The sequence below is a fragment of the Sinohyriopsis cumingii genome, chromosome 13 (genome assembly GCF_028554795.1).
Source record: "Sinohyriopsis cumingii isolate HCF-2022 chromosome 13, ASM2855479v2, whole genome shotgun sequence".
In the NCBI taxonomy this organism is placed as follows: Eukaryota; Metazoa; Mollusca; class Bivalvia; order Unionida; family Unionidae; genus Sinohyriopsis; species Sinohyriopsis cumingii.
Window position 1 is genome coordinate 8201601 of NC_142973.1, and position 25805 is coordinate 8227405.

Below are 25805 nucleotides of genomic sequence, written 5' to 3' on the forward strand. Positions count from 1 at the left end.
CCCTATTTTAATAGGTGCTAAAGATGGTGTACTTTAGACTAATTCAGGCTGATTTTTTTAGCACAAGGGTGCAGTCATTTTAGCAGCAGTGTGCTTAGATCATGTACAATTTCCTTGAGTACAATTTCCAAAGAAATGTCAGCCACATCAAAGTAGCATAGAGGTATGTCACCATTCTCCACTGTGCAGGTTCCAAATGTAAACAACTTCACCTTACATATGTCAGTCTCTCAAAAGTACATAATAACTGCTGTGTGCCCCCTTAGCTTAGTGAGACACTTAATATGGATGCTCACATGGCAGGATAGTCAGGAGGGTTTTTAAGTAATGTGACTGGCTAAGTATTCTCTGAGAAACATAATTTACTTAAAAATTTGCTTTCTCCTTCAAATACATTCCCCAATCACATTATGTTAGGAGAAAAACTAATAGGAGAAGGGGATGCTAAGCATCCAACCTCTACCTCGGGTATCCTTCTGGGGATGAGTGGTTGGATTCCCCATAGAAAGATAACTCATTCTCCAAATGATACTCATAACATAGCCTGGGATCCTTTGATCGGGGACTCTTTATGGATGACAAGATCTAGTCTCACACACAAAAACTGTCGCAAGAGAATCCGATAACCGGCTGTGTTGATTGCTCTAGTTGGGTCTGGTGGCTGTCTGTGCTGATGCCACCAGCCATACCAAATCCAAGTTTGTCTCTGCATGTCAGCCAACAGCACCTATAATATCTCAGATCGAAATGTTGCGTTCAAAAGCAAGACTCGCAGAGATGGCACGAGACTTCTGAGCAATAATCTACGTGATGCCACTCTGAAGTTCACCAAGCGTATGACAATCTTCACCCAGGAATAAAGGTCATTAAGCGTGATATCCTGTGCTCTGGCTCAGAGATTGCTTGAAACTTCAAAGCAGTAAGCTAAGCGAGGTGACATGTAGTGAGATGTCTGAGTACACCAAGTGTACGACACACTTCAGTCCTGACTTTTCTCTATGCGTTGCAAGTTAGTGCTTGAGCATGAACAGGATCTTGCATGGCTGCTGTTCTCGACCTGGTTATTGAAAAGAACAAGCTAGGGATGACTGTTTGACTACTGACAAACGGTAACCTATTTTGGGCCACGAAACCCGATGGTGTCATCTGAATCATCGAACCCTCCAATCTGAACTGAAGGGAATTCAGGCCAACATAAAGGGGTATACAGCCCTCTTACCCCGCATGCAGAAGCAAAAGATCTGTACAACAGTGACTTTAGTGATGTGTAAGCTAGAAGTTCCAAGGGGTTCTAAATGAACCATGTTCAAACCCAGGAGTTGATCCCTTTGGAGACAAAAAAAACAAAACAAAAATGGAATGTTGGTTGAATAAAAAAATATGGTCTAAAACATCCAATAGGTCTCTATCCCGCCTAAAAACATGTTGCCATGATGCAAGGATGTGTTCAATATCATGAGGCAGTAGCCTTGGTATTTATTGGGGACTGACTGTTTCTCCTCAGAGAACTGAGCCAATCAAAAGATAGAGGCACAAAGAGGGACGATGTTGTGGGTTACTTTCAAGATTCACTCCACAAATGAAGGCTGGAACTGTTTGACTCGCAAGGCTGTCCCGGTAAAATCAGAGTGTGTAGAAGAGGGCAGTCAATTCAGGTTGGTGGAATCTTCCTGGGACTTGTCCCGTCAAAGAGAGGCTATCAGAATCATCTTGCCATTCCGACCCTGCAATGAGGCACTGTGGGAGCGGCAGCAGAGGCCAACAGCCAATCCCTGATGATTGAAAGTGCATCCACAGCCCAAGCTTTAGTGTCTGGAACTAGGGAGATGAAGGTGGGTAGCTTTTGATTCCACCTCATCACAGAGAGGTCGATCATCGGATTTCCTTGAGGTGTGCAAATCCTAGCGAGGACCAAATGATGGCAGGGCCATTCTGTGTGAAGATTGTTTCTGCCAGGGAGTAGGATAAAACTCGCCATAAGTTTCTGAAGGATGCTGCCCAGGTATGTTGCCATCAATGCAGATGACGTCGGCAGAAAACAGGGAAACTACACAATCATTAATCAGAGTTAAAGCCCCAGGGGCTGATGTTGAGACCAAAGGAAAGAATGGTGAAATGATAATGGAGTGACGTTAAGGAAAACAGAGAAACTTGCAAGAGATGGGGTGAATAGGGATATGAAAGTAAGCATCTGTCAGATCAAGACTGACTACATACTCACCCTGTCTGATGGAGAGGCATAATGACCTCGCCATCTCCATCTTGCATATCTCTCATTGTAGAAAGGTATCCATCTCCTGGTCTGACGGTGTATTTATGAGGAGGGGAAAGGTGATTGCTGATGAATGAAATCTGAAGCCCCTCTGAATGAATTTGATCAGCTCCCCACCCCTTGACGGAAGAAGGAAGTCTAGTGAGTTCAAAATCAGTTTTATACCACCACTGTACAACTGCATCCTAGGAATCGATGTTGGTGCATGTGCGAGTAAGTAGATCCCCTGTCTTGAGGTTGCTGAACATCCCTTCACAATGACGGTGACAGAGTTGTTCAAAACTCCAGTGTGGGTTGAGCGTTGACTAGGATGAGCATTGCCTGAGCTGCCTGCCTCCAATATTCCTCCAAAGCAATGGTGACCCAAACAGGGTCGCCTGAAAAGGAGGGCATGATAAGCTGGAAGCGACATGGATCACACACATACAATACCCTAACAATCCTGGCCATCGCCTCCCAAGCATGGGTGTTGCTGGGTGTCTGCAATGATATCCCTAACCAGCTCTGATGGGTTTGAAGCAGATTTTCTGCAATAAAAAAAACAATCCAAAAACGGACAAGCATATGTATGAACAGCTACTACATTCTTGTCAAGTGCTGGGAGATCAGTTCTCAAGGCATCTAACACTTTAGATCCGTATCTTCCTCCTCGACAAGATCTACTGATTCCATTGAGCAGTGGTAACAGTGGGGACATTCTGAAGTAGCCAACACCTGAAAAGAAATTGCCTTTGACGGCGACTAGAAAGCTACCTTCAGTTCATTCCATGGTGGATTTGATGAAGTTCCATTGCATGCACTGTGTGATGAGGCCTAACTGGGTCTACTTGAAGCACTAGAGAAGACATACCAGGTGGTATGAAGACTCAATTCCATCCTCAGTAAAACTTCACTGGTTGTCCCTTGTGGATAAGCAGTGAACATACTCAAATCCGGCACTGCTGGCTGGTTTGCCCGGCAGATGGTCGACCTGGAAGCTGGCAGTAGAGAAGATGGTCCGGTTATTACCAGAACCAGCCACTCCAAAAGCCTGGGGATGGAAAGATTTCTAACTTAAATCTCCATCATAGAAAGGGCAAGTTGTGGAAAGTATGTTGGACGTACAGATCTGTCATTAGGATCACCATAAATTATTGTATGGATCCCATATTGGAACAGCTGGACGGCTAGCGACGGTGCGGTTTTGAAACATATTAGATCCAACAGATCAGGTGTGAACAGCATGTGGTAGGCTTGATTGCTGGCAGTATACAAACTGCCAGTACCTGCCATACCAAAGGCCTGGTTGAATGGACAGATTTATCATTGAAAATTTCTGGTATGGTCATGATAAAGGTACCAACAGCTACGCTAGATGGACGGATCTATCACCATGATCCCCATATGAACTATTTGGTTGGATCATTTCAATAAAAAGGTCCCCATGCTGGGATGGCTGGACTGCCGGTGTCAGCTGGATTGCTGGTAATGTCATGACGACTGCCAGTGTTTGGCTGGTGTCAGAGCAGCAGTATTATTATTTGTATCCAACCCCATGCACCTGGAATAACAGGCCTGAAGACCATGCTCAGACGTGGTGGTGGGGCAGTTTATGCCACCCAGGCTTCCTAAAATTGGGTAATATTCCCCAATCCATCGGTATTGCCAACAATGAACCGCAGATTGTCATCCTTGATTTATTTCGTCTTTCCTTCCCTTCAATGCCAAACTGGACAAGCGCTGTGCACATGCATATAGTAAACATTCCTCCTGAAAGGGCACAAGAGAAAACAAAGCATAGATTAGCAAATTAGTATGTGACTAACTAGCTAAGAGCATAAACTGCCAATCAGTATATGACTTATTATCTAAAGAGGAAGCCTAGACCTCCACTGACTATGCATTATAGATGCTGCATATCAGAGACAGTGTATACATAATATAAACAATGTAAAAGTCATGGTAGACTTCCATGCTCTGAAGTTGCATAAAGATTGTTTAAATTAATATTCTGCTGAAACGACACAGACTAATGCAGAAACTAGTAATTAAGTGAAATTACTAGGTCACTAAATTGTTGTAACTAACAGATCAGTAAAAGTGTTGTAACAGAAACCTATGGCCCTATATAAACTAATGCACAACGCTTAGTTAATAATTAAACCATAATACTATCAAAACTGTGTGAAAGCTGAATAAACTAAGCATAATTAAAGCAGAACTTCACAATTTTGCTAATAAGAACTCGGTTGGGGACGGAGTAAACGAATAAAGTCAAAGGTACACTAACTTGTAATGATCTTGTATAAGGTCAACGATAGCATGGTGGGACAGTGGTCTTGCAAGATGAGTCCCAGCAAGTTACAAATCACTCAAAAATTGGCAGAAATTGTAAAATAAACAGTAGATCGATAAAACTGCACAATAAATCCAAAAAGAACATTAGATGAGCCGACAGGATCATAAAATGGGCTGGATTGTCAGAGTCTGTTGCACTACGTGTGCAATGCATTGCAGCTAAGCTAACAACTGGGGAAACCTGGTGGTATCGAGGGGAGGTAATGGACAAGATTTACTGCCCTTTGTCTATATAACGATAGAAGACATTTCGAGTCCTTTAGTAGGGCTGGATTCATGAGGTAGCAGGCTAATATTCCTAACATATTACTCAACAACAAAATGTTATATGATATTTAGATGTGTACTATGTAAACACTTATTAAATCTGCGTTTATCTGATATAATTTGCCACAAATCTTAGGCTGACCACCATCTGTGTACAGCTTCCAAAGAATAGTCAATACTGAATCATACTTACCGGTCTATGTCTAGTAGACACTTAAAAATACTAAGTGTCTTAACAAGCATAATGTCTTGTACTGCTACCTACAAATAAAGTGGAGAGCTGTAGACTCATAATCAAATGGTTGCCGGTTTGATACCAATCCAGGCCAGCCCAAGTCGGCTGCCTCAGTGTGTCTGTAGGCAAAGGCAATTACCTTCCATTTACTTCGCATGATACACCTAATGACGTGTTAAAAGTGCCATTAAATATACCTACGATTATAAGATAAATATATTCTAGCACTTCATCAACTAAAGCCAGGAACTCATCAATGCATACATACACAAAGAATAAATGAGCTGGGGATGGAGGTGTTGCTTTATTACAATTTTCTTTGCGAGAACCATATCTTGAGCAGGATTTTTTATGCAGGGAAATAAGTACATACAGGATGAAAAAGCTGTTCAGATAAAGTGCACTCAGAATCGGTGAAAAGTGTTGGCTGAAACAGAGTAATTTGAAATAACATACAGATTTATCATTACTAATGGGGGACACATACAAGCTGAGACTTCAGATAGAAATTGCTTTACAGATGGTTAATGGAATAGACCAATACATGAAAAAATATCAATAAAAGACAAAAAAACGTTGAGAACAAAATTTAAACTCAGACTCAAAATCCAAGAAGATCAATGTTAAGTGTTCTGATTTCTTATAAACTTTATACACTGCAATTTAATAAAACTGTTTACATTCAATAGATGGAACCCTTTCAATTTATATTTACCAAATACTGGATAGTCACACAGCAATAGTTCTGAAGAACCTAACCAAGCAAACGTGTGGCTACTTCTAGAGTATTCAGTAGGCAAATTAGCTGTCCCTACCCCCTTTAGTCACCACTATTTGGCATGAACTTCCTGATCACTATTCTTGCTGCATACCATCATTTCTAAAAAGAACATCTTATCTGCTATCCACAGTGATTAAAATACAACTACTTTATTGAACTTGTCATCAGTTCATCACAGCATTAAATTATTGAGTCTTACCTCACTCATCACAATACAGAACCTTGAATTTAGTGCAGTAAAGCCTTCTCAAGTGCTTCAGTATTAGACCTGAAGAGCCTAACAACTAAATAGAACTCTAACATTCTGTAGCTTTGTCTGAAAAAGGACTATGCCTTTAAAATAAATATCCTCCCATCTTGAACCTTAATGTATATTTTATGAAATGTTTCACAAAAAACCAGGGTGAAACTGGAGCAGTAAACAGGTCTGAAAGAGATCCTACATTTCATTTTCACTTTTGTGACACATGTTCTTATTTTGCATCATTTTTTAGGAGCATATGCAAATTAAACATGCAAGAAACATCAGGCAAATGCAGCAAGAACCCAGCGATGTGAGGCAACCAGGACCGTTCCCGAGCCTTCTGTCCCTTGCCGTGGCCAGACACAGTTATCAGCGTGGTTCTATTCCCACTCATGACAGCCAACCACTCAACTGTAAGGGACCTTTATGGACCCACAGATTGAGGCCAAACTATCAGGGTTCCTTAAACCCATAAAAGCCTGGGGGAGGTGGCACCATTCCCTTCACCAGGAACAACTAGCAGGCTGCGGTGCAGTCAGAAAAAAGTGGCACATGCACAATTGTGTGCATGCCACTATAATTAAACTCAACAACAAGGTGCATATTGCACTACAACTGGGAAGGGAAGTAACTCTTGTATTTCTTCTAGTTATTTCAATGCACAAACTAGACCCTCTAATTCCAGAATCCTGAATGTACCTAGAAAGTCGTCCTGCCTGCCCCTCTTGTCTAATATATCTTTTCAGTAATCATTATTTAGATAAGAGAAAAGTTTAACTGCATTAAATCAACAGGCCAATGATATTAGTGTTTTGTTACAAAACAAACTTAATTTTGAATTCATTAATCTTTCAGAGGATCCAATTCTGAGCTGAGGATGAACTCAACAAGAGATGCCTCATGAAAACTGGGCTTGGTATTGAAAGAAGGTTTAACATCTGTATCTTTCTATGAAATTGTACATACTGGGTCTGGAGACTTTGGCAAAGTGAAGACATCCTCTAGTCCCTCTTCCCCAAGTGTGTCTTTGATGATGGAAGGTGGAGAATAGATAATATTGTTGTCTCCTATCAAGGATTTACTCTGGTGATAAAATAAATATTAATAAATATTAGTATCTAAGAGTGTCCAGTCAAAATGGAATATTTCAATATTAACTTGTACCTGGATTACATATCCAAACACCTGATAAATAAAATCTAACAACTATTTCAACTTGGTTCCTGTCTAGAAAATGCAAATGCTTGCTACCCAACAGAAGCGCAAAGTGTTACAAACACATACATGTATACAAATCATTGTTGTTATTAACCGGAAGAAGCAAATATTATTAATTTTGTTTTGGTTTTATTGTGACTGACAACTTCTTTATTCATACTTTGAAAGAAAAGAAAAAGTGTTCACATGATTAACACCTTATCATTTCTCTTTTTGCATGACCATGCAATCAAACATGCACAAGAAAATGTCCATAAATATAAAACTTAATCCAGGTCACTGAAACATGAAAATAGGTCAGTTGCCTATTTTTGGTAAGATGTTGCTGCACTCACAATGATGAATCTACATACCAAGTTCCATGCCTCAGTAGCTAATCACTGAGAAAAGCAAAACTAAATGCATAATTTATGCATAAAATGTAGGTCATAGTGACCTAGTTCTAGTAAGATGTTGTCAAACTTGTGAGACACATTCACACTCCATGTTTCTAGACTCTGTATTAACAATGCCTGGGAAACTGACCTAAATGCAAAACCTAACTGATCTCAATGAAGTGTGAATTTTAGGCCGCAGTGACCATTTTTTGTTACAATGCTATTGCACCCACCATCAAACATTTCAATACCAAGTTACATTGCTCATTACTTATAATACCTGATAAATTGATCCTAAATGCATCATCTTACCAGTGATATAGAAGCAATAAATTTAGTTTAAACTTATTTTTGGTATAATGGTATTGCGTCTGGATACATTTAAATGCTGTTCAAATCTGTACATATTCTTCTGTATCAGTATTTTAACCCTAAATGTCTATCATGTACAGTGATTGTGAAACTAATTTTATTTACTGAAAATATTACTTGGAATCTTGAAAGAACATTACAACCTATCAATTGTGTGGTTTGTATAATAATATAGCATCAGCTATTCCGGAGGGAACACTAGTAATCTTGCTGGACATGAATGCAGACATCATCCATCTATAAAAGTTGGGCATTACCTATCTTTAATCTGTAAACTCACGTCTTACCTGGCCATGCACATAATCAGAGATTCCGCTTGGTTGTGCAACTATCTGAACTTTGTACTAGAAAGGATGGAAAAAGTCAGTACAAGGCCAAATTTTACTGGTAAAAATGATAAACACCTAATCTCGTTAATTCATGGTTTATCATTTGCATAAAGTTGGGAAAATTTTGAAATAAACCATACTTTAGAGTAAGTAATTGAAACAAACAAGTTTCTGACTTGGTCCAAGTGAAAGCCTTACTTCAGCATGGCTCACAAGATCAGGCAACTTACGGTCATCCATAAATAAAGGTGGAAAATCTCCAACCAAGCCGGTCTCTCTGCAAGCACGTGGTTATTAATTTGTTTTGAAGAAAAACTAAAAAGCTTGGATTAACATCTATGTTGCAGAATGATCAGTGCTTTAAATGGCTTTGTTTTTTTTTGTGCACCACCAAACTAGTCACATACAAAAGCATAAGGAAAGCTGGTTTATCTCTGATGGCTTCTGGCATGGTTTTGACAGCAACTACAAAATGAAACTGATCTCAAAGCTCCCTCACCTGCAAAGCTGCAGCAGCAATCCGATACTGTTTCAGTGATTTGATAACTAGGAACCTCAGTCCTAAATGTAAGTTTTCTATTTTGATACACTTGGAAAGCAGAATTATACTATATGTATATAACATTATACCAACCGAACTGTTAAAAAAGACAGCCAATTCTTAAAATCTTCTAGTGCTGTGTTGATACTGTCAATTACTGATCAAAGTCAGCAGAGATGAGGGACTATAATTGTATGAAAAGAACAGCCTGGCTTCTGAGAGATGTTGAGACAGTTAACTTTCAAGACTTAAAACATATTTTACATGGTTCCCATGCTCTTCTAAATATAAATTTCCAGGTCTTTTCCAGTTTTTTTCCAAGATCAAATTAATTTGTTCAAGGTTAACATATGATCATTACTGAATGGAATTAAAGAACATTTTGGATTATAAAACGTGCATTTTCCAAATCTGAGGACGTTTCTGTTTAAAGACTACAAAACATATATGTCAGAAAAGATGGTCATGTACAAAACCACAAAATGAGTCACATGGAACAAATCTGACTATATTCCTATAAACTGGCATATAAAGCCATTTCAATGTACAGAATACAAATTCTAACTTTACTTTGCTGACCTGCATTATGTTGCTACGTGGAAACAACATAATGAGCATGCATTTTTTTGTTTCCTTTCAAAACTCTAATTCTAAAGAATTCTAGAGCAATATATGTGCATGTTATACAAAGTAAACATTTCCTATCACAGTAGGAAAAACCCCAATAAATGCAGAGTATTAGAATCTTATCTTGTAACAAAAAAAATTAAACCTTGAATTTATGTGTTCCAATAAAATATCAAACAAGATTTTTCAACCAACCTAAAGTCCTTAGGACGATTTGGTTAAAAATTCCATCATTTAAAGACATTTACAAAAGGGTTGATTTAAATTTTGACAAAAGACCTTCAAAATTATACATTACAGTATAAACAAGGACTGAATTTTCTGTAAAATCAACTTGTCTTCTTGTAGTTCAATAAACCAGTCCCCAAAGCTGTATTGATACATGGGGTCTTATCATTTCTTAATACATAATAAAAGTGATGACAATGTCCCATTTCTCCTGCATTCCATTTAAGATCTGAAACCAATGCTTCAAGCTACATGTCACTGTGTAATAGTTTTGCACCCAAATTCAGCTCAGAGATTCAAAATTTTTCTTGTCCGGGTTTCCTCCAAATATTCCAACCCCATTTTCCACATTTGGACATTTAGGATGGAGTGTGGAATCTGCTGCCACCGTAAGATAGCCTAAAAGTGGGCCTAGCAAATGTTAACTGTTATATCGACCTGCATGAAATCAATAGGAAAATTATTTATTTTCTCAAAAATGGCAAGTATTATAATCGTTATTTCTTTAATCCACTGACAGGCAAGACGAAACTCGGCATAGAATCAACCTGATCCGGTACTCACCATTTGCGTTAACAGTCACGTGACTTCACAAATCTCAAACAAGGACATCGGAAGTCCAATAGTCACGTGATATCAACAATAAACTCTTTTTTAATGTTGTTGTACAGAATTTCAATTATATTAAATGAAAGTCAGATACCTTTTGTAAAAACCAGAAAGAACATATAATTCACAACATACTTATTTCAAGAACTACAAGAAACTTGGCCAGTCTGATTCATCAAGGAGAGTAGTCTGGTTCCCTGCATCGTATGCTCCCTGCATAAGTTAGCACATGTCAACGTGGTAGTCAACAAAACTCTGGAAGTTTGTCTCGAAAAAAATATAGAGAATTTTATGCCCTTTTTTTTTTTTGTTGTATTTTGATTACAACCAGTATGCAACTTCCATTTAATATTTTTTTCTACAATATTTGAAAATGACGTTTGTGAGATTCTGTGTGCTCGTGCCACTTGCAATCGAAATCGCTAGTATAAGTTCAAATTTCATAAACTCATTCGTTTTTATCGTCTTTAAGCTGATTAAAGACAAAATGATTTTAATACTCGCAATTTCTGAGAAATTAAATCATTTTTATATCGATTTCATGCAGGTATAACTCGATTTACTAGCCCATTCCCTAAGCGGCAATGCTCTAATGCCACCATGTTGACTTCTTGTGATGCTAGACTGGTTTTCATACCTTCCCAAAAAAAGATACGGATATCAAACTGTCTGTGAAACAAAAAGTCTACTAGGCGAATCGAATTCCCTGAGCGTTTGGATTGTCTCAACAAATATATTTATGGCAAACACCCAAATGATCCATACTGTAACCTCCTAATATTCTGGTTAGAACTCGATACATTTAACTCACAAAGAGTTCAGTTATGAATCAATTACATAATTGTTTCGGGCATCAAGTTGTGGAGGAAAATTCTCGGATTTTTCCCGACTTTCGTCAATATTTGCAAAATTCAAGGACTTTTCAGTCGTAAAAATAAAAATCATTTCTCCCTACTTTTTCCCGATTTCCCGGTAGCATGGGAACCCTGATTTTACCATTTGCTGGTACACAGATACTGACAGTTTTCTTTTTTTTATGGTACCAGGACAAAGTTTACCTGTAAAAACTGGCATATAGTCATGTAACGGAATCTCTAACAATGTTTCAAATTTCTGCCCAAAACAACATTAAGCAGAGCAGGTTGAATATGCTATTTATTATAATGGAAACATTACATGTCTTGCAAATCACACTGACATAAGAGATCATATGGATTTTCAAGATGGTCAGCCTGATAGCAGAACTGATCAATGCATACAATATGACAAAATGATTTTAGCCTACTCAACAATGCCTCAGAAACTGACCCAAATGCAAAACTTAACTGAAGACAATGAAGCATGAAACTTTTAGATCACAGTGACCTACTTTCATCAATGTGTGGTACTCAACAAACATATATACAAGGCTGCATGGCTCTGTGTCTAACAATGTCAAAAAAAATAGCCTAAATGCAAAACTTAAGGTGTGATGGACGAATGGAAGGAGGAAAAAAGGCACACTATGTGTATCTTCCACGTTCATGATGGCACATAAAATTCAACACTGAAAATGATTTCAAATAAAACATTTTTTCAGCAAACAAAATATTCCTATCATTCGCAAATCTTGCACACAATCTACACTGAAAAATCTTTGAAGCAAAAGATGTCTGAATAGGAAAACAATTTCCCACAAATGCATTTCTAAAACTATGGATTTCACAAAACTGTATAATGCAATATTACGATATATGGACTCTCAAGACTGAGACATAACTGTGCATGGAATATCTGGTGAAAAGGAAGGCTCTGCCTTTATCTATGATGGATTCAGTACAATTTACAGTATTACCCTCATCAAAATAGACTGGAAATTAAATGGGCACATAACAATTAGCTTACTGGAGTTTCTGGTGAAAGCAGCAATGAATCAGTACTAGGTACAGTTCCTGAATCTGACCACTTCTGAGCTAGTGACTGGCGAACACGTTTTGGATTATTCTGAAAATAAGAATACAACAATGTATTAGGTGTGCATTTCATGATAGCCTTACCTCATAATCTTATTAATATGTATTCAGTTTATCTACTTAAATGAAATACTGGTTATCCAATGTAAATTTCCAGATATTTTCCTTTTGCCCAAGGGATATCCATAGACTTTAATTCTATCATTTTGTCACATTCAATCATTAGACTTATTATACACTAATTCCTGATTTCAGTCAGCTTAGATAACTGCTTAATTGTACTGTGCCACACTGGTTGTAATATACAACAAAAGGAACACAATTAAGAGGCCAAAGTAACCCTAATGTATAATATTTTTAGCAATAACATGATTTTCAAATTAGCCACTGTGCCATATTATATGTAAGAATGACAACATTTAGTACTAGCCAGACATCATCATAAGTCATTTGATGACAACCCACATAAATATGCCAATCTATTCAGGAAAAGCAGCAATAATAAGATTTTCAAGATGGCTTTAGAACCAACAAGATAGGATAAGAAGTCCATTGACAGAAACCACAGGAGATGCAGCAGTAACAAGATTTTCAAGATGACTTTAGAACCAACAAGATAGGATAAGAAGTCCATTGACAGAAACCACAGGAGATGCAGCAGTAACAAGATTATCAAGATAACTGAAATGTAAAGATGCCAAAGAGTATCTGGGTATTTGCCTGTCGATAATACCCCAGGTAATAAAATGGGCCATAGGGTACCCATTAACCGTATACAAGTTTTCTGCCAGTGCTTGTAAAGGCAGCACTCACTTTCGTTTTCAAGTTGACAATCCCTTTGACTGAGCAACAAATACATATATTTTTCAGTGACATGCAGTGGCTGGCCTCTTCCACTAAATAACTGACCTTAATCCCATAGCTTGTTTTCCCCACACGATAACTCTTTGATTGAGCCATGAGTGTGGTACAGTGGCAAGTAATAGAAGGTGGTTATTTGATCTTGCCACAAAAATGACATGTGTTCAGCTGTAATCTTAAATAAGAGTTCACAAACTGTATAATCAAGCTCAGTCTCGAAATAAGCATCCACATATGACAGTGAGGCCAAATAAATGAAGTCTGATGACATATATCATGACTAGAACCATCTTAATAAGTTATTTAGTGAAAAACCCTTGTCTATATGTCTTTCTTTTCTGACAGAAGTAGCAATAACAAGACTTTCAAGATGCCTGCCATAGATTGCTACATTGGACATCTGATTGGCACCATTTTCATTTACGAACCACCTGACATTATAAGGAGTTAAAATTTTCATGTCCAGAATTATGGCCTTCCATCCAGAAGTAGCAATAACATGATTGTCAAGACTGCATGTAAAACTGGCACCATTTTTATTTAGGACTGACCAGGCTATGTGATGAGAGTGTGCGAACTGGCACCATTTTTAGTTAGGACAGACCAGGCTGTGATCAGAGTGTGCGAACTGGCACCATTTTCATTTAATACTGACCAGGCTGTGATGAGTGTGTGCGAAAGTTCCATAGCAATCCAAGAAGTAGTTTATTAAGAGCAGCAACTGCAAACTTGTGCCAAAAGATGGGCAGATAATGAAAGATCAACAAAAGATCTCCGTATGAACTTTGACCAGCAGAGGTAAAAACAGGTTTTGTACTCAGTTGCTATGGAAGCCACATAATTGCCTGGGGAGCCACCACCAATAAAATTATGGAAGATTATGTATGATGGATTCTACATATAAAGTTCTGATAATCAGCTTAGCTTTTCTGGAGCTCATAGTGTTGCCAGGGAAGTCACCCTGAATATAACTTGAGTAAAGCATGTCGCATAAAAAGTCTTCTACAAGTTTGATTAAGACTGGTTCAGCTGTTCAAGAGAAAAAGTTGAAAAAAAGTTATCCAATTATCTGCTAAGGAAGCCAAACAGTCAGTAGGAGATACACACTGGATTAAAATCTGCTAGCAAATATCCTAATAATTTTGTTCCAACCATGTTTATTCAAAATCTCCTCAGCTGATATTCAAGCCACACAATTCTAATGGATCCATTCCAAACATCGCCGTTATAGTATGTCTAATAATACATTCCTACCAAGCTTGAAATAAACTGATTCATTTGTTCAAGAGAAATAAAAAACTAAACGATTTCACACCTGGTTGCTAAGGATGTCACAGAACTGCAAGGAAAAACACAGCGGGTACATTACTGGACACATCACGTTTTAAGAATTGTTCCTACCAAATGAAAACAAAATTTGCTCTTCAGTTATGGAGAAGTTGTGAACATGCTTTCCATTTAGATGCTGTGGAAACCACATTGCTGCTTTGGTAGCCACCAGGGGCATAATTTTAATAAAGGATGTTCTAGGAAACATTCTTATCAAGTATGATAAAAACTATCTCAGCTCCTTCTGGAAAGGAAATTGAAAATAGGTTTTCTGTACAATTGTGATAAAGCACACCCTGGTTCAACAATTTTGGTGAATATATACAACAATGTATAAGAACTCTTGTTCTACCTGGTTGCTTGCCACCCCAGGCAAAATTTTAATAAAGCATGTCTTAAGAAACATTCCTGCCTAATTTTAGCAAAATGAATACAGATGTTCAAGAGAATAAGTCAGAAATATGTTTTCCACTTTGTTGCAAAGAAAATTAATCCATTACTACATAGGACAGATAGAGCATGTCCTAGGAAACAATGTTTAAATTTTTTATCATAATTGGCACAGTCATTCTGAAGACGTTGAAAATAGGGCTTCCACCTTGCTTAATGGAAGCTATACTGTCACTAGGGTAGTCAATGCAGACTAATTTTTTTCTTCCTACCAAATTTAATCAAACCTGATGCAATTATTCTAGAAGTCAGAACAAGGACTTTTATCTGACTGCTCGGGAAGCCACTTTCATGCAAGAGGAGTATCCAAGACAAAATTGTTATAGATTATGTCCTAAAAAAACATCTACCAAACTGTTCCAACTGTCTCTGCCATTCTGGAGAAAATGTTTTCCAATATGGTTGCTATGGAAGCTACTGAAATCTTGTGCTCTTTTCTGTCAGGGATGATTCCAGCAATTAAATTCTGGAGACCATATCCACGGAACTGGGCATTTTATATAATAATATTAAAAAAATCAGTTTTGGGAATATTTTAATTTGTCTCCAAACTGTTAGTAATAATTTTCTCTCAAAAGCATAGATTATTAATGTTGATGCTTTATGAATATTATTATTAGAACTGTTGGAATTTTGTAAATGCTCCTCTAGAGGTTATTCATTCAGATTATATTACAGTCTTTCCTGAAGAAATTTTGTGCATGAATTTTTAAAAATAAATTGCTTTGATATCACTGCAAACAAGCCATTTCTAAAAAATTATTATTATATGCCATGGTCTGTGTGACATTTAAATTTATATTTTTTGTAAAATTCCGCTATTGCTGACTTGACAATCCTGATCTGATGTTGATTTTTCCCCGCAAGTTTTACCTGTTTTCAGGAAGGTGACAAAATATCATAAACTGCTATTGTAAAGCTGAAAAACGTATTTAAAAGTTCAGTAATCGGAACATGTGCCAACAGTAAACATGTTAAACTGAAAAAGTGTGTCAAGCACACATAGACCTTATTTACCACAAGGACAGTTGCACAAACTTCAGTTCCAAATGCTTGTTGCTATCTCTCAACTTGATGTAATTCTTGGAAATTTTTTCCATTTCACATGATGACGGCAATCATACCTCCCGTCACAAGACGATCAGATTAGTACATCATGTCCAATAAAAGTAATTGCATCCCTGCTGCTTTTGTTTGCAAGAATTTGAATATTCCCTTTTATTCTTCTGTGCTGATTATTAAGACTTTTTTTGTCTTCAACATGCATCGCATCCCTTGCTTGATGCCATTTGTAAGAAATACTATAATCAACAGTTTGATCATGAAGATGCTTTGCATCAAACAAAAGTTTCAAGCGTCCGAGGTACTGCTGTTAAGTTAAGTCTGCTTCCCTGACTAATTCCACTAATTCTAAAATAAACCCAGATCCAAATGAAACATAGATGAACAAACTATACCGGATTTTTTTGGCAACACTCATTTTCCTGTACTTTTTGCTTTTATTCTGTAAGTCCATATTTTAAGTGTCATTTTCATAAGACTTACCGCAAAATTGTAAGGGTTGGCAGGTCTGCAATTATGGAAGCAAATCATCACAAAAGTCATTTAGCATGAACGTGGCAGATGAATCACAGGCTCTTAGACCAGTTTAAGAAATTTTGCATGCATATTGTACTTACTGGCCTATACTAATATGCACTTTCAATTATCCAAAGAGCTATTTAAAAAAATTGACCTAATTAAGGAATACATACCTGTTGCTACAAATGATTGATATGGCCTCTGGTAAATATATCAAGGTAATTTAAAGTTCTGATGTGGTAATATTTGTTACAGATATGAATGGAAGGAGTGACAAATACCAGTAGGAAAGTTTACTAACCTTCAATTTGGATATTTTAAAATAAGAATGGCATGGTCACCAGTCGAAATTAGGGATGCCATCAATCCAGATTAGTATTGCAGAATCATTCCTGTCTGTCAACATTTTTTAAAGTAAACATGAGGACTATATGATGCTGCCAGTGTATGCATACAGCATGCCTGAAGTTACACAACTTTATATCATCTTGTATACCAACATTTAAATTTGGTACAAGATTTGGTGTGTTTTCTTAATGTGTACAGTTTAGAGAGGACTTTACCTGCTTATCAAGCTTAGTTTGCTTCTGCCTTTCTTCTGGATCCAGCTTGGCTTGTGATGAGGAATCACCTTCGTATCCCGTATCCTCACGGATCATGGCATCCAGATCTTCTAACTGCCCGGGACTCTACAAAATGTTTGATTTGTGTGTGCAAAGAGATTATTCAGCCTGTAGATAAGACAAGAATAAATATCAACTTAAAGTTTAACATGTTACCCATTGCATGGACTAAGCCAATCATGACTAGTCACACTAAAGCTTTACAAGTTACCCATTACCCTGAGTTAATCAAGACTGGTCGATCTAAAGCTTTACAAGTTAACCACTGCCTGGACTGTCCCATCATGACTAGTCAATCTAAAGCTTTACAAATTACCCACTGCCTGGACTGTCCTATCATGACTAGTCAATCTAACGCTTTACAAATTACCCACTGCCTGGACTGTCCTATCATGACTAGTCAATCTAAAGTTTTACAAGTTACCCATTGCCATGACTGTCCTATCATGACTAGTCAATCTAACGCTTTACAAGTTAACCACTGCCTGGACTGTCCTATCATGACTAGTCAATCTAACGCTTTACAAAATTACCCACTGCCTGGACTGTCCTATCATGACTAGTCAATCTAACGCTTTACAAGTTAACCACTGCCTGGACTGTCCTATCATGACTAGTCAATCTAACGCTTTACAAATTACCCATTGCCTGGACTGTCCTATCATGACTAGTCAATCTAACGCTTTACAAGTTACCCATTACCCTGAGTTATTCAAGACTGGTCGATCTAAAGCTTTACAAGTTAACCACTGCCTGGACTGTCCTATCATGACTAGTCAATCTAACGCTTTACAAATTACCCATTGCCTGGACTGTCCTATCATGACTAGTCAATCTAACGCTTTACAAATTACCCACTGCCTGGACTGTCCTATCATGACTAGTCAATCTAAAGCTTTACAAATTACCCGTTGCCATGACTGTCCTATCATGACTAGTCAATCTAACACTTTACAAGTTACCCATTGCCATGACTGTCCTATCATGACTAGTCAATCTAAAGCTTTACAAATTACCCATTGCCGTGACTGTCCTATCATGACTAGTCAATCTAACGCTTTACAAGTTAACCACTGCCTGGACTGTCCTATCATGACTAGTCAATCTAACGCTTTACAAGTTACCCATTGCCATGACTGTCCTATCATGACTAGTCAATCTAACGCTTTACAAATTACCCATTGCCGTGACTGTCCTATCATGACTAGTCAATCTAACGCTTTACAAGTTAACCACTGCCTGGACTGTCCTATCATGACTAGTCAATCTAATGCTTTACAAGTTACCCATTGCCATGACTGTCCTATCATGACTAGTCAATCTAACGCTTTACAAATTACCCATTGCCGTGACTGTGCTATCATGACTAGTCAATCTAAAGCTTTACAAGTTACCCATTGCCATGACTGTCCTATCATGACTAGTCAATCTAACGCTTTACAAATTACCCATTGCCGTGACTGTCCTATCATGACTAGTCAATCTGACGCTTTACAAATTACCCATTGCCGTGACTGTCCTATCATGACTAGTCAATCTAACGCTTTACAAGTTAACCACTGCCTGGACTGTCCTATCATGACTAGTCAATCTAACGCTTTACAAATTACCCACTGCCTGGACTGTCCTATCATGACTAGTCAATCTAACGCTTTACAAGTTAACCACTGCCTGGACTGTCCTATCATGACTAGTCAATCTAACGCTTTACAAAATTACCCACTGCCTGGACTGTCCTATCATGACTAGTCAATCTAACGCTTTACAAGTTACCCATTGCCATGACTGTCCTATCATGACTAGTCAATCTAACGCTTTACAAATTACCCACTGCCTGGACTGTCCTATCATGACTAGTCAATCTAAAGTTTTACAAGTTACCCATTGCCATGACTGTCCTATCATGACTAGTCAATCTAACGCTTTACAAGTTAACCACTGCCTGGACTGTCCCATCATGACTAGTCAATCTAACGCTTTACAAATTACCCACTGCCTGGTCTGTCCTATCATGACTAGTCAATCTAACGCTTTACAAGTTACCCACTGCCTGGACTGTCCTATCATGACTAGTCAATCTAACGCTTTACAAGTTAACCACTGCCTGGACTGTCCTATCATGACTAGTCAATCTAACGCTTTACAAATTACCCATTGCCTGGACTGTCCTATCATGACTAGTCAATCTAACGCTTTACAAGTTACCCATTACCCTGAGTTAATCAAGACTGGTCGATCTAAAGCTTTACAAGTTAACCACTGCCTGGACTATCCTATCATGACTAGTCAATCTAACGCTTTACAAATTACCCATTGCCTGGACTGTCCTATCATGACTAGTCAATCTAACGCTTTACAAGTTACCCATTACCCTGAGTTAATCAAGACTGGTCGATCTAAAGCTTTACAAGTTAACCACTGCCATGACTGTCCTATCATGACTAGTCAATCTAAAGCTTTACAAATTACCCATTGCCTGGACTGTCCTATCATGACTAGTCAATCTAACGCTTTACAAGTTACCCATTACCCTGAGTTAATCAAGACTAGTCAATCTAAAGCTTTACAAGTTAACCACTGCCATGACTGTCCTATCATGACTAGTCAATCTAAAGCTTTACAAGTTAACCACTGCCTGGACTGTCCTATCATGACTAGTCAATCTAACGCTTTACAAATTACCCATTGCCTGGACTGTCCTATCATGACTAGTCAATCTAAAGCTTTACAAGTTAACCACTGCCTGGACTGTCCTATCATGACTAGTCAATCTAACGCTTTACAAATTACCCACTGCCTGGACTGTCCTATCATGACTAGTCAATCTAAAGCTTTACAAATTACCCGTTGCCATGACTGTCCTATCATGACTAGTCAATCTAACGCTTTACAAGTTACCCATTGCCATGACTGTCCTATCATGACTAGTCAATCTAAAGCTTTACAAATTACCCATTGCCGTGACTGTCCTATCATGACTAGTCAATCTAACGCTTTACAAGTTAACCACTGCCTGGACTGTCCTATCATGACTAGTCAATCTAACGCTTTACAAGTTACCCATTGCCATGACTGTCCTATCATGACTAGTCAATCTAACGCTTTACAAATTACCCATTGCCGTGACTGTCCTATCATGACTAGTCAATCTAACGCTTTACAAGTTAACCACTGCCTGGACTGTCCTATCATGACTAGTCAATCTAACGCTTTACAAATTACCCACTGCCTGGACTGTCCTATCATGACTAGTCAATCTAACGCTTTACAAATTACCCATTGCCGTGACTGTCCTATCATGACTAGCCAATCTAACGCTTTACAAGTTACCCATTGCCTGGACTGTCCTATCATGACTAGTTATCTAAAGTTTTACAAGTTACCCATTGCCTGGACTGTCCTATCATGACTAGCTAATCTAAAGTTTTACAAGTTACCCATTGCCTGGACTGTCCTATCATAACCAGTCAATCTAAAGTTTTACAAGTTACCCATTGCCTGGACTGTCCTATCATGACTAGCTAATCTAAAGTTTTACAAGTTACCCATTGCCTGGACTGTCCTATCATGACTAGCTAATCTAAAGTTTTACAAGTTACCCATTGCCTGGACTGTCCTATCATAACCAGTCAATCTAAAGTTTTACAAGTTACCCATTGCCTGGACTGTCCTATCATGACTAACTAATCTAAAATTTTACAAGTTACCCACTGCCTGGACTGTCCTATCATGACTAGTCAATCTAAAGTTTTACAAGTTACCCATTGCCGTGACTGTCCTATCATGACTAGTCAATCTAACGCTTTACAAGTTACCCATTGCCTGGACTGTCCTATCATGACTAGTCAATCTAAAGCTTTACAAGTTACCCACTGCCTGGACTGTCCCATCATGACTAGTCAATCTAAAATTTTACAAGTCACCCACTGCCTGGACTGTCCTATCATGACTAGTCAATCTAAAGTTTTACAAGTTACCCATTGCCGTGACTGTCCTATCATGACTAGTCAATCTAACGCTTTACAAGTTACCCATTGCCGTGACTGTCCTATCATGACTAGTCAATCTAATGCTTTACAAGTTACACATTGCCATGACTGTCCTATCATGACTAGTCAATCTAACGCTTTTCAAGTTACCCATTGCCATGACTGTCCTATCATGACTAGTCAATTTAATGCTTTACAAGTTACCCATTGCCTGGGCTGTCCTATCATGACTAGTCAATCTAAAGTTTTACAAGTTACCCATTGCCGTGACTGTCCTATCATGACTAGTCAATCTAATGCTTTACAAGTTACCCATTGCCGTGACTGTCCTATCATAACCAGTCAATCTAAAGTTTTACAAGTTACCCATTGCCGTGACGGTCCTATCATAACCAGTCAATCTAAAGTTTTACAAGATACCCATTGCCTGGACTGAGGTAATCATGACAAGGATTTGTTCAGAAATATCAAAGCTTCTTTTAGAAACCAAATGAAGACTCGGACTAACTGCAAGGATCTCCCTGGATATGGGCCTGTATCAATTTGCAGAAAAAATGTAACAGATACAGTTAAAATAAATTAAAGATTTCAATAGGCCTCCAAAATGACCGACTAAAATATAGCAGTATCAAGAGATGCTCATCCCATCAAATTTTCGTGGTGGTCCCTTTGATTTTCAAATGGCCTATTGTCTTTCTCAAGATTTCTTTGCTTTATATATAGGAAAATATAGACTTCATGATCCTCCCTATGACAGGATGCTATCAATAACTGCTTTAACATTTTTTGATTTACTGAAGCTCATTGTTGGCAATACTGTATGAAACTTTTAGGTTTTATTAGATTCTCATGTGTTAATATAAAAGTAAAATCTGTGACCGTAATGTAATCATTTCAGAAAATCTGAAACCACAGTAAAGTTACTGCACAAGTACATGCATTGTATTTTATGTCCCATTTTTCCATTTAAGCAGTGGCGGTTAGATCTTCACGATCCGATTTTAATCAGATATAAGTTTATTTTTCAAGTTGGAGCAAGACCCAATTGCAAATCCTAAGTAGTAGCAAGATCAGCCAATCAGATTACATTAAAAAAATGTGGAGATTTTGCTACAAAAATCAGTCTCATTAAACATCAGAAATATAGCTGCTAAAGAGGCATTTCAAATGTCTAAAAGCCCTGTCACACAAGTGTAACATTGATTTATTTGCCCAGAATAAACTCTCACTCAACCAATTATTATAGACATTAAAAGGTGTAAATAATAGCCTAAATTCAATCATGTGAAAAGTTGCTTTCCAGAAATTATTCTGTGAGCCTTCTAACAATGGTAAACAATTAGTATTCAGAATAGTGAAATGCTTGTAGCAGCTTAATTAAAACAAATGGAGAAAAAAAATCCTATATAATGTAAGGACTGTCAATAAACAAATTTGGGCCTCTCTTTCCAAGGTGTATAACCATTTGTGATAAAATTCTGACAAACTCATTACTCAATTATGCAATGACTTATTTATATATATATATATATATATATATATATATATATATATATATATATATATATATATAACACAAAGCTTGGTGACATGCCAGTATGAAATTTGATAGGTATTAAAATAATGCAATATATTCCTGAGCCATTGCAGTGGTTTCAAATGAGAAATAAAGCAGCAGGAGAAACTGGGAGGAGGAAGGTGGGATAGAGAATATTTCCTTAACAACAAAATGTGAAACTTGTTTGAAATTATTTTTTATAATAGAATTTTATACAAAATTTGACTTGATAACTCATAGCTCTGGGTTTATTTTCAAGATGATCTTATGGATTCCAACTTTTTAAAAAGGAGAAAAAATTACCATATAGAATCATCAGGTTCACTGATAATGTGAGCCACATGTTCATAGTTATTTGAACAATTGAATATTATGCAATTATCTAACTGATAAAAAGAATCCATGTACTTTATGTCCATTTTGTACTTTTATCTGCTGTAGTTGGGTCAAACTAAGCAAAATGTTGGTCATGTCAACTGTCACTAGTATTTTGTACATTTTATCAGTCAGCATCCACTAGTCTATCTTTTCACATCTCCCTTCATGTTGTGCCCTCTGTGCTACATTATGTATAGAACTGTGATAGTTTGTTACAAACCTTTCATCATTTTTTTATTTAGCTAAAAGTCCAGCATGCACCTTACTTGCTTTATTATTAGCATGTGATCACCACTTCTAACTGTGATCGATTAGGCATAAAAACAAAATAGTGTGAACATTAATGGTTCTCTTTCTTATTGAATGAATCATGTCAAGCAAGTGCTTTGAATGATACTGAACTAGAATAAGAATGGCTCTCCAAGACCTTAACTAATCTGTACTGAGCAGAAGATGCTACTCTCAAAAAATTCAGAAAGAATATAGCGATGAATGACAAAACTTCTTAAATGAAAGTTTTGAAATTCTGGAATTTACAGGCAGAATTCCTGTACATGGCAAAAGATCTCCAGCTATTGGCTTCTAATCAAGTCACTATTGTCAACTTAATTCTTGGTCTGTTTTAAAATGAACTTGGTATGGTCACACAAGCTAAGAAGAATACTGTTGTAGATGATGGAATTTAGGTACTTTCATTCCAAGAGAATTGTGACTGAGTATAATTTTCTTCTTCATAAAAAAGGAACTGATGTCTATTCAAACATACAATTTCTTTCTGGGACTGTGATTTCTTCAGCTCTGCCAGTGCTGTTTTGAATGGAGTGGGAGTCCTTGGAGTAGTCTCAGACAATATGGCTACTGGAGTGTTTTGCACAGATCTGAAAAATAAACAAGCACCATACTTCATCTTTCCTAAGCCTGGTGAGACACTTAGATTTACACCATTGCCAGGACTTCTGACAGTTGTGCCCACAGCATGTTGAGAAATTACACTCATGTTGAAAAAACGAAAGGAATGTTGTTTCTTGCTATCCCAGATAGTCTTCAGCTAGCTTGTCAATTCAAACAGCAGCCACTCAATATAGATTGTGGTCACTTTTGGACTTCTTACATGTCACATTCCTCATTGACAATAAATCAGGCATTAAAAACTCAAAAATTATATACACATCTACCTAGAGTGTATACACAAAAAAAGGTCATCATGGAATTGAAGATCTGCTATCTGAAGAGAACTGCCAGAAATTCAACACAAAACCGTGACTCCACTTTAAGTAATGAGTGTTGAAACCATTTCTGATACTCCTGAGCAACAGCAAGATTTTAAAACAAGCTTTCTTGGTGATCATAATGGATGTCAGATCGACACCATTTCATTTAAGACCAATTAGCCATCATTGGAAGTCATTTGGTTAAATCTTCAAGTCCATGTGACCATCTTTTCTGGAGAAATAGTGTTCAAAAGATTTTCAAGATGGCTATTGTGGCAGCCATGTTTGGTATAAAATTGGTATTATTTTCATTTGGAATCCAACAGATACTACAATGAAGTCTTTTGGTGAAAACTTGATGTCAATATGACCAACCATTCATGAGTAACAATACTAAGATTTTAAAGATTGTTGCTATGGTAACCATACTGGAAGTCAGAATGACATCATTTTCATATAGGACCAACCAGACACTGTAAGAAGTCTTTTGTGAAACTGCCATGTTAATACGACTCTGTTTAGAAACAACAGCTGTAAGATGTTCAAGATGGACACCAGGATGGAAATAGTGAACGTCAGATTGGCACCCTTTTAGAACCAACCAAGCATCATAAGAAGTCATTTGGTGAAAACCTCATTTGAATGTGACCATCCATCATGAAGGAGTAGCAATAACAAGATTTTCAAGATGGCCACCATTCCAGCCAATTCCCAGAAAGTTCAAATATGTACTTATTTTGGACCAAGCTGTTCATACGACTGATGCAGCCAATACACAGAACCATGTATATATTAGTTATATATAATACACAACAATAAGCCAACTTGGTTTCAGATGCAATACCTATCTTTGCCTGAGCATAGGATGAGCCTGAATTAAATGTGCCATGTTGCCAAGTATGTCCCATTTTGTGGAAGCCACCACTTCAAAGCAATAACAGACTTTGCTCTACTTAAAGGTAAATATAGTGCAGCCTGGAAATAACTTCATCCCCACCTCCATCCAAACAAAACAACCCTTCTCAGAAATACAAAGTGAAGTCTGAGGGAAAAAAATCTCCATAAGAATAGGTGGATAACTGATTTAATAAATACATAAATGAGAAAGTGAATAAAATAAATACATGAGGCAACACTCACAGCTTTAAAAGTTGGGGTAATCAGCACACATACTTAAGTGAAGTTTCTCTTTCTTTCTCTCTCTCTTGCATACTCAAATATTAAAGAAAAATGAAGTGGCTTTTGTGCATAAATATAATTTAAATGTAGGGTACAGTTTTAAAGCTTATAATGCCCACCAATTCAGTGGTGAAGTGTAACATGACAAATATCTGATCTAAAAATAACACAAGAAAGAACTGTTGGCTGGGGAAAACCTGTCTGGGCATCACACAAGCTAACCAGAGACAATGTTTCTTATATAGACAATTTTCTTC

At 37.4% G+C, this 25805-nt stretch overlaps 1 protein-coding gene across 1 annotated transcript in view; it reads right to left on the minus strand.

The window, feature by feature from the left end:
- The window catches only part of LOC149784914 (myb-related protein A-like), an 85444-nt gene that overhangs the window by 11017 nt on the left and 48622 nt on the right, over window positions 1-25805 (minus strand). The window contains exons 11-14 of the mRNA XM_089978507.1: window positions 23925-24036; window positions 17174-17299; window positions 12322-12420; window positions 7103-7219 (exon numbers count right to left, since the gene is read on the minus strand). Of these exons, the coding sequence (XP_089834633.1) occupies window positions 7103-7219; window positions 12322-12420; window positions 17174-17299; window positions 23925-24036 (454 nt within the window). The remainder of the gene's footprint in view (window positions 1-7102; window positions 7220-12321; window positions 12421-17173; window positions 17300-23924; window positions 24037-25805) is intronic.